General features: G+C 40.8%; 1 protein-coding gene across 1 annotated transcript in view; it reads left to right on the top strand.

The window, feature by feature from the left end:
- The first annotated feature begins 482 nt into the window (after positions 1–482).
- The window catches only part of MMP2 (matrix metallopeptidase 2), a 40,735-nt gene continuing 30,230 nt past the window's right edge, over positions 483–10,987 (top strand). Inside the window, exons 1-4 of the mRNA XM_077830947.1 lie at positions 483–649; positions 2,601–2,749; positions 5,609–5,737; positions 7,986–8,159. Coding sequence (XP_077687073.1) covers positions 498–649; positions 2,601–2,749; positions 5,609–5,737; positions 7,986–8,159 — 604 coding nt within the window. The 5' untranslated portion in view covers positions 483–497. The remainder of the gene's footprint in view (positions 650–2,600; positions 2,750–5,608; positions 5,738–7,985; positions 8,160–10,987) is intronic.

The following is a 10,987-nucleotide window of genomic DNA, read 5'->3' as shown; positions in this document are numbered from 1 at the left end:
TCTTCCAGGAAAAAAAGGATAGACTAAACCTGAAACTCTAAAGTATAAAACAAGCAGGTTTATACACAATAAAGAAACCCATAAAAGATGAACCCCTCATTTCCTTTGTGGTTCATTTTTAATGCTTTGTGTTCTGCTTTTTATAAAGCAATTCATGAAATAAAGACAACAAAGTGTTCCAATATATTTCTAATAACTGGAACGACTGCTTAATTTAGCAGTATTTTGTGTCCCAGGAGGTCTGTGTCAACTAAGAAGATTATCTGATGTTGGTTGTTAACATAGTAATTTTAAAAAAAACCTTACAAAGTATAGACAGAAAAGTTAACATGCAGTGTCAATAATTGTAGGGATGTCTCTCAGGTTGCAGAGTTTTGAAATCTTTGTTACTCTGTGTTTTTTTTCCTTTTCCTTTTTTAAAGCAATACCTCAATACATACTATGGGTGCCCAAAAGACAACTGCAATTTGTTCGTGCTGAAAGATACTTTGAAGAAAATGCAGAAATTCTTTGGGCTGCCTGAAACAGGAGATCTGGATCAAAACACTATTGAGACGATGAAGAAGCCCCGCTGTGGTAATCCAGATGTGGCTAATTATAACTTTTTTCCAAGAAAGCCAAAATGGGAAAAAAATCAGATAACGTACAGGTAATGCCTTAGCAATATTGCTTTTTCACAAACTTAGGATGCCTTGAGAATTGAAGTGCTGCAATGTGGCATTTAGAAATGGAGGAATTTTCTGGTGGCCTGAGCTCCAGACTTTGAACCAGGGATCTCCAAATTATAATCCCTTTGTGTGTGGACAACCACTGGAAAATGTCTGTGAATCCCCAGAATTTAAAGTTTAATGAACATTCATCCAAAATGTGTGCCATAAATTCAAGGAGAGAAAGGATTGTCTTGTTGTTAAAGTGGAGGAAATCTGAGTTTTATTTTGTTCTGCTGCAAACTTCCTCTGAAATTTTGGGCAAGTCATTTAATCTCACCTCTGTCTGTACAATAGGCATAATAGTATTCCTGACTGCACTGGATAATTATGGGGATAAACCCAACAGTGTTCAGAAACTATGGCAATGAAGACCAGAAGCTACTAAAACAAAGGCATTAAAATTATTTCCTTTTTACTGCTCTTTAGTGTCTAATCTTAAGATTTTTCATCCAGTCAGGGACCTGAAGGAATACCATGTGACTTTAGTAACTCATCGTAAATAAGGAATAATGAGTAGTCAATAGTGGAAGTGAACAGTTTTCAAACAACATGGAGGCTGAACATTTTTCACCCAAGTGTGAATACTTATGAATGACAAGGCCCTTACAGATCCAGACTGGTTCATGAAAAACTTGCAAAGGTGAGGGAAAAAGGGAGAAAGGATTAATATTCCTCACAACAATTTGACCAGCTTTATTTATGACTGTGAGGCATTCTGTCTAAGAAGCAGCAAACGTATTTCATGGATGATAAAACCACAAAGAATTACGGTCCTGCTCCTGTTTAAATCAATGGCCAAACTCCCACTGACTTCAGTTGTCCAAGATGAGGCTCTTAATGAGGGAATCAGAAATCCTCACAGATTCCTCCTAGCTGCTTTTCTGTGTTCATCCTTCTTTGGCTGGGGGGGGGGGGGGGAGGGGCGGGTTGGGTGGGTGTCAGAGCATCCTTCATAGTGTGAGTAGCCCAGCGAACTCTGGAGAACATTGTGGTAGATTTGCAGGCCTTCTTTTGCTGTTGTGCTCCAGATGATATCATCCCACTGCAGTAATCCCAGACACAAAGCCAATCCAGTAACCACAAGAAGCCGCACAGTGTTGGAAGCTTTTCTTTAGCAGGAAGATCATTGTCTGAAATGAGATGCATGAATAAGTCCCGGTCAGCATAAATCAAGATGAAGAAAGAGGTGCACTTGTGAGCTGTCCCTCTATTTTATGTGCTTGTGTCTCCCCTTCTCAGTCTTCTCGGTCTGTACCGCATCCCTGATGGCAGGGTTGCTGGGCATACCGGCAAGGAATTAACTATCATTTAGTTGACCCAAAACATGACTAAAAACAATAAGGTGATTTTTAAACTTAAGGGGCAAAGTACCCATTTTTGGAGCTCCAAATTGCTTCTGGTAGTTAGGAGGCTCCCAAAATTCTGATGACTCAGTGCGTGCTTGTGTACACATATGTCTAATAGGATGATATGACTGGAAGGACCTTTAATTCTAGTGAAGCAAAATATTGTTAGCTATGGCTCTTCCAGTATGCCAGCTCTGACATACAATTCATATTCTTAGTTCAGAGTGCATTAAAAATGTAAGTACTACAGACACAGGTCAAATTACCGCTTATGTATGATGCTGTTTCCTGCAGTGTCCTCATTCTTAAAGGAAATATCAGTAACTCTCTGGCAGATTATTAGAGATTGTTCCCAACAAATTCTCAATACCCCTGAGCGTGGGGAATGTCCCGATCTTTTTTTGCACAGTTGGCACCTCCCTTTACCAAAGGACTTAATTTCACTGGTACTTTCAATACTTTAGACAGCAAGCTGTAAAGATCAACACATTTATGTGTCGTTTAATTTCTGAGACGGTGATTTTTTTTTCCTTTTACCTTTAAGGATTTTAGGGTATACACCGGATTTGGACTCTGAAACAGTAGACGATGCCTTTGCTCGAGCCTTTAAAGTCTGGAGCGATGTCACACCACTGTCATTTTCCCGAATTAATGATGGAGAAGCGGACATTATGATTAATTTTGGACGATGGGGTATATTTTCTATTTTTACATATGCCTTTGGTTTTCTTCCTTCCATTAATCCTCAGTATTGGAATGACCTACCTTCAAGTGAGCACTCCAATGAGCTTTTCTGGCAAACCATGACCTAGTTTCCACTTGGTTTGTACAGACTATGTCAGATTTCACAAAGGGGCGTGCGTGCGTGCGTGCATACACATACACCTTTGATTTATCTGTTACAAGAGAATTGCTAGGGGACAAAAAATATTTCTGAATTTAAACTATCAGTAATAGAAACTGGGAAATATTGGGCCAGATCCTTAGCGGATGTGAATTGGCATAGGTCCACTGAAGTGAATGGAATGATATTATACTGTTAATTTATAGATCTCTGCTAGGTTTTCAAACGTCTTCAAAGGTTATTTGCAGAGGGTAGACTATTCTAATACTCCTAGACACTACAGATGAATTGGGACATGGCATCTGAACTTCACACTTAGCCTCTATTTACTTTTATGGGCTGAACTGAGGCCCTTAATCCAAACATAGTTAGCTTTGGGGAGTTCCGAAATCTAGATCTGAACAGCCAGTGTTATTAGACTTGATCCAGGTTGATTTGTTAATTTTACTTCACACAGAAAGAGCCTGGGTTTCATAAGGGACCTCTGGCATTTTAACCAACAAGCTGTAGAGAGCCATATACTTTTTAATAACTATATTCACATGTTCAGTATTTTGGGAGACGGCATTTGGAACCAAAGGGAACAGCTCATGGAAAAGCTAAACTCTCTGAGGAGGTCTGTGTTTCAGGCTTGTTTTCTTTGCTTAAGTTAGTGATGGGTTAACCTCAGAAGGCTCAGAGATGGATAAGCACCCAAAATTTCTGATTCTTACCAGGCCTGTTTGGTCCACAAAACTGAAGTCTCACAAAATCCAGAGTGCTCATGCTGATTTTAGTACCTCTTGATTACAGCAGCCCAGAAATAGCACAAGAGTTGCTTCCCCTATAGTATTTTATACTTAAGTATACAATATAGACATGTTTCAGTTCTTTGTAATCACTGTTCACGCCCCTGTGTGTCAGAGTCAAACTGGTGGGGACCCTATACAGCATTTTGTTGTTGTTGTTCACAAGTTTTCTCAAACCAAGTCTTTACTGATGAAGACTAATGCCTGATACTTGGGAATATTGGGGAGAAGAAACTCCATTAATGTCAATGGAGTGAGGCCAGCACAAAATAGGTACAATGGAATAGAGACTCCAGCCTGCGTATTTAGGGCTTCTGTCAAATGGCAACACATCAGACCAAAAGGCTTTTAGTGATGTAACTGGAGACACTGGCAGCTTCGGTGGTCAGGTCACTGTGGTGAGAGAGCTGTGAATAACAGGGTTATGCCCTTGCCAGCTTGCGTTACCCAAGGTGGTGAGCTTCCAAGAAAAGCCTTCAGTGTAGTAACAGGAGAACTACTGAAAAGGCAGTTGCCCGGCAAGCGGGCTGAGGCTAGACATGGTTGATGTGGAAGTAGGATGGACTGAACCACAGACATCGGGACACTGAATAGGAGTCAGCTTTTCAGGGATTCGCTACTGAGAAAAATGAAGCTAATTTGCCTTCCTGTGAGCAGCACTGGTAGCCTGTGCAAAGAGAAGGGGACATACAGGGGAAGATAGCAGAGTACATTGTAAATAGAAAAGGAGTACTTGTGGCACCTTAGAGACTAACCAATTTATTTGAGCCTGAGCTTTCGTGAGCTACAGCTCACTTCATCGGATGCATACCGTGGAAACTGCAGCAGACTTTATATACACACAGAGAATATGAAACAATACCTCCTCCCACCCCACTGTCCTGCTGGTAATAGCTTATCTAAAGCGATCATCAAGTTGGGCCATTTCCAGCACAAATCCAGGTTTTCTCACCCTCCACCCCCCGACACAAATTCACTCTCCTGCTGGTGATAGCCCATCCAAAGTGACAACTCTCTACACATTGTGTAGAGAGTTGTCACTTTGGATGGGCTATCACCAGCAGGAGAGTGAATTTGTGTGGGGATTGTGTAGAGAGTTGTCACTTTGGATGGGCTATCACCAGCAGGAGAGTGAATTTGTGTCGGGGGGTGGAGGGTGAGAAAACCTGGATTTGTGCTGGAAATGGCCCAACTTGATGATCGCTTTAGATAAGCTATTACCAGCAGGACAGTGGGGTGGGAGGAGGTATTGTTTCATATTCTCTGTGTGTATATAAAGTCTGCTGCAGTTTCCACGGTATGCATCCGATGAAGTGAGCTGTAGCTCACGAAAGCTCATGCTCAAATAAATTGGTTAGTCTCTAAGGTGCCACAAGTACTCCTTTTCTTTTTGCGAATACAGACTAACACGCTGTTACTCTGAAACCTACATTGTAAATGAATAGCTTGCTGTGTAACTGACTAAAGGAGCCTGCAAAGACAAATAGGTCCTCATGTCTGATGCTGTCAGTTGCAGACTGACAAGGACAGTTATATTCCTCTGAAAATAGCACTTAACTACAATGTATATTTTACTGTTCTCACCAGTTAAAATCAAGAACATATCATGGATGTGTATAGCACAGTGTAATGTGTGAGTATCTCACAGAGCTTCACTAACTCCGGAGTACCTTCCAAATATCCTTAGTGCATATAAAGAAACATGCTGTAATACACACACTAATCTTGTGTGCTTTCTTTTTTATATGAAACAGTTTCCTCTCCTAGGGTCCAATCCTGCAAACTTTCTGCATGTGATGTATTCCCAGTGATGTCTTCATTGGGAATACCCATGTGACTATCTTTACTCATGACTGTGTTTGCAGGGTTGGGCCCATTATAACTTGTAAGTGCTCCTCTTCTGTGTTCTTTCTTGTGCAGAGCATGGTGATGGATATCCATTTGATGGCAAGGATGGCCTCCTAGCTCATGCTTTTGCACCTGGGCCAGGTGTTGGAGGTGACTCCCATTTTGATGATGATGAACAGTGGACTCTGGGAGAGGGACAAGGTACCCAAACATTTTAATGTTTCAAAGCATTTGAAATATAGACTGCAGTGTCTTAAATGGTGGCCAGAGATCTGTTACTGAAATGACTTAAGCAGTAAATGCTAGAACAGAACTATGACTCTGGAAGCTGATGGTTATGCATTTTAATAATTTGAAATTCTGCTTTTATTGAAAGTTTATATAATTTTTTAGAAAAAGTTGAATATTTCTCCCCAAAATTAGAATTAATTATGGACCTGATCCTGCAAACCTTTACTCATGTGAGCAGAGAGAAGTGAGTAAAGAGCCCTCAAAGCAGAAGGGCCAGGCCATGATTTTCAAGAGTGACTAGGGATTTTGAGTGCTTCCATTTTTGGGTCCCAACCACTGAGATACCTTTAAAGGGACTTCCTTTTTAGAGGAAGAGAGCTCAGTGCTTTCTGAAAACTGGGCCTCTCTAAGTTGGACACCACAAATTAGTGATCACTTTTGAAAATGTTGCCCCATTATCTTCAGTGGGACCATTCAGATGAGTAAGGATTTGTCGGTTCATGTAATCTGTCAAAAGCTTCTGAGTTCTGAGCTCTGCAGGTTTATGACTTGAATTGAAATATAGATCCATATCAGGGCTGAGAAAAAACGGGACTTAGAGATGTCTGCAAGTTTGTCTTCTGGAGAATTAGGGGATGTTTTCTTTATGCAAACTATTGACCAAATATTGTTTGCCTTATACCTTGTGAACCAAACTCTGATCTCAATAAAATACTCACCTGAGGCATGCATGATTTGGCCATTTCTTTCACCTTTTAGAAGTAAATATTACTGATGTTTATTGTCATTTTTTTCACTTTAATTTGACAAAAATAATAGTCTACTGATTATAATTCTTTGTGCCAGAAATTTAACAGGAATGGAAGCTCACAAAAGCAGAATTTAAAATGCATACTTATTTCATTATTTCACTTCAAATTCAAAATTTCTGAAGTAATTTGTTCATTGGAAAAATAATTGAATCCTTATATCCTGGTAGTCAAGTTCCATCTCTTTTGGCTTTCTTCAAACTTTAGCAGAAGCAATAGATTTGTGGCTGTCATTATTTGACTGAATATTTGCCTAAGAGTAACAATGAACAGGAAACAATGAACAGGAAACTGTATTTGGATTTATTCTACAAATGGTCAATTTGTGATTGAGGTCTATAAAATTATGACTGGTATAGAGAAAGTAGATAAGGAAGTGTTGTTTACTACTTCTCATAACACAAGAACTAGGGGTCACCAAATGAAATCAATAGACAGCAGGTTTAAAACAAACAAAAGGAAGTATTTCTTCACACAATGCACATTCAACCTGTGGAACTCCTTGCCAGAGGATGTTGTGAAGGCCAAGACCATAACAGAGCTCAAAAAAAGAACTAGATACATTCACAGAGGATAGGTCCATTAATGGCTATTAGCCAGGATGGGCAGGAATGGTGTCCCTAGCCTCTGTTTGCCAGAAGCTGGGAATGAGTGACAGGGGATGGATCATTTGATAATTACGTGTTCTGTTCATTCCTTCTGGGGAACCTGGCCACTGTCGGAAGAGAGGATACTGGGCTAGATGGCCCCTGAGTCTGACCCAGTAGGGCTATTCTTATGTTCTTAATTAGTTCTTCATATTGAGAAATCACTAAAGGAAACTAGGTCGAATGCACTTTAAAATAAGTTACCATGTCAGTGTTGTATTCTTAAGGAAAGTTTCTATATATTACAATCTCCTGAAATAAAAACCAGGTTTGGGGATGTATGCATGAATGTATCCACTAGCACAGCAGTAGATCAGATTAAATTCTGACTGAAAATGCCAAAATGGATTAAGAGGCATGTTAAGATTACGCTGAAACTACTCCCTGGAACCTTTTGAATTATCGTGCACATTTTAGATTATGCTATTAAAGGATCTAAATTACTAAACAAATTAACAGCTTGGGTATAAATTTGCATTGTTATAGCAACTACTATAATTATCTTTCTGGGCCCTTCAACACAAATAATATCCATGCTTTTTTTTCAAAATTACTTGTTACAGTTTCAGCTTTGGTCATCATGCCAATTGGGAAACCAGCAGAATTTATTAGTTCAAAGTGTAAATGCACCTGAAATTTCTACACCAATGTCCCTTATAACTAAAGTTTCACTGCAGAAAAGAAACAAACCTGTATGCAGACACCATAGTGAATGAAAACAATTGGTGACGGGATGCACTGTTGTGTTTTCTCCCTTTACAGTTGTTAAGGTGAAGTATGGGAATGCAGATGGCGAATACTGTAAATTTCCCTTCCTGTTCAATGATAAGGAATATAACAGCTGTACTGATGCAGGGCGCAATGATGGATTCCTTTGGTGCTCAACCACATACAACTTTGATTCTGATGGCAAATACGGATTCTGTCCCCATGAATGTAAGTTGAACACTTGGGTTGGAGGCTTGTCTCATGGCTGATTTTAGCCGAGAGGTGTCAGCTGTAGTTATTCTGCATGTCAGGATATCACTGTACCTTTCTACTTTGAATGCTCTAAAGTATGTTGAAACAGATATTGAGACTTCAGTCCCAGGAACAAGTAGCAGTATCAGCTCCTTTGTGTCCCTTCCCTTCCCCCTTTCAGTGCACCCAGCAGAGAATCTGGGCCACTATCTTCAGCTCCTGGAATCTAATTATAGCATTGACTTCAACGGGAGCACAGTCAGTCCTTATTAACTACATGAAAAAAAAATCAAAAAAAGGAATTACGAGGAGGATGTCAACAGAAAACACTAGCTAAACAACTCCCCACCATCTCCTTCTTGGCATCACAGAGGAAATTTGTGCTCAGGTCAGGTGAACTGAATAAAGTAAATGATCTGCCTGCTTAGTAAGAAATCCTCCTCTTTTTTCAGTCCTGTCAGTTGGCCCCCTCCAAAGAAAGGTCCTCATAACAGGGGAGCAATGGAAAGGACTAGCATTTGGTTTTTGACTTCAGTGGGACCAGGATTTGGCCCAAACTGGGCATGCAGCCATTGCAAGGGTAAGCACTCACATTTTAACGAGCAGATTAGCATTTTCCCCCACACAGCACAAGTGAGTCTTGCAAGGAACTAATCTTGATTTATACAGGTCCTAAGTTTCCAAATGTCTTATGGCGCATCCAGGTCAGCTGAGGAAATCACAGGCTTTTCCACTGGATAACAGTCCCACTAAGGGTGTGGTGTAATTGCAAAGAGAATGAGAACAGATAAAAGAAAGATTTTTTTCACTTGATTCACCATGCCTAGATTTTTGACTTGCTTGATATTAAATATCACCAATATAGGACCAGGTTGAACCTGCTGCTCAGCAGGAGGAGATAGCACAAGAAGCCTTTTGTGCGCTTGTTCCTTGACACCCAGCAGCCAAGTACAAGCACACTCCCCAAGCTCCCTGAATCATAGGGTCAGCTTCTCCTAGCAAGATGGGGCCAGATTCAGAGAGGGGAGTGTGCTGCAGTTATCTACGCATTGGGGCAGCAAATCTTTCCCCTTGAACACCATGCCGCTCCAGCAGGAATTGTAGCTCCCACAAAAGCAACAACTGAGACCACTGTTTGTGAAACTCACAAGGTGAAGGCAGAAAGAGTCAGAGGGCCAGAACCTCTGTACCTCCATTGACGTCACTGAAGCTCTGTCAATTCATACAGCTGAGGCTCTAGCCCATTGTCTTCTGTTACAATCCAGGCCCCCCTTCTCTGCAATGGAATACATTGTTGCATCACATTACATTACACTGAAATGCTCTGACTCCTTTACAGAATTCTGATGATTGGAAATAAATGTTATGAAGTGTGACAAAGTTCCTGCTCTATCTTGGCAGGTCGTGCGCTTATTGGCAGATTTGCTCGTCTTGGAGCTTCATGGCAGCCCTCAGCTTGGCTGTTTTTCTGAATTCACAGTCCAGGTCAACTCCTCCTGTGTCTGACCAGAAGTTGGGAGGATTTGGGGGGAACCCGGGCCCACCCTCTATTCCAGATTCCAGCCCAGGGCCCTGTGGAATGCAGCTGTCTAGAGTGCCTCCTGGAACAGCTGTGCGACAGCTACAACTCCCTGGGCGACTTCCCCATGGCCTCCTCCCAACACCTTCTTTATCCTCACCATAGGAACTTCCTCTTGGTGTCTGATAATGCTTGTCCTCCAATGGTCCACGTTCTCACTCTCAGCTCCTAGTGCCTCTTGCTCCCAGCTCCTCACACGCACACCACAAACTGAAGTGAGCTCCTTTTTAAAACCCAGGTGCCCTGATTAGCCTGCCTTAATTGATTCTAGCAGCTTCTTGATTGACTGCAGGTGTTCTAATCAGCCTGTCTTAATTGTCTCCAGAAAGTTCCTGATTGTTCTGGAACCTTCCCTGTTACCTTACCCAGGGAAAAGGGACCTACTTAGCCTGGGGCTAATATATCTGCCTTCTATTACTCTCCTATAGCCATCTGGCCCGACCCTGTCACAGAAGTTATATAGTTAATGGTATATTGCAAAATGCTAGTCAGGTAAGTGAGCACGCTTTTAGAATTAGGTTTTTATTGTTAACAAATGCCAAATGAGTCTTTTATTTAAAAAGCACTTTCAATTGCCTAGTGCAGACAGAGGAATGACACTGAGTATTTCAGAAACCATATATTAGAAACCATATTAATGGAAAAATTCTAGTGGGTTTTGAAAAACTGAGATCATATGTAGGGTATTTTTATTAAGCTTTTTGAATTGTGAACAGAGTGCTAGGACTCACAGATAATTTGGAACTTTTTTTAGGAAAGATCATATACAGATGAAATTATTTGTATAACAATTTCATTCACTCAGCAATTTTTGCACATATACGTAATGTGGTGATTGTTTTTAAAGTAACACTAATTTGGTGAACCTTTTTCCCTTCATACAGTTTTAATATGTCCATTGTTTAAAACTTGAGGGTGAGTCTGCAAAGTAGAAGATTACAGAAAACTCTTATGTTATGTGAACTTTAATTTGATGTAATGGATGTCAAAATGCAGGAAATATTCTGGAGAGGAAGTGTGGCCCTGTGAGTAGGGCTGGGGCCTACAGCTCAAGATAACTGTGTTCTATTTCCAACTCTGCAACTGACCTACTGTGTGACCTTGACCAAGTCATTTTACCTCTACATCCCCCTTCCATTCTTTTTCTACTTGGATTGTAAGATCTTGGAGTCAGGAACTGATGTGTTGGGGGGAATCGATCTGAGTTACACAACTTCAGCTACCT

The sequence above is a fragment of the Eretmochelys imbricata genome, chromosome 12, assembly GCF_965152235.1.
Source record: "Eretmochelys imbricata isolate rEreImb1 chromosome 12, rEreImb1.hap1, whole genome shotgun sequence".
In the NCBI taxonomy this organism is placed as follows: Eukaryota; Metazoa; Chordata; order Testudines; family Cheloniidae; genus Eretmochelys; species Eretmochelys imbricata.
Note: the sequence above shows the minus strand (reverse complement) of the source record. Positions and strands in the feature narration are given on the sequence as shown.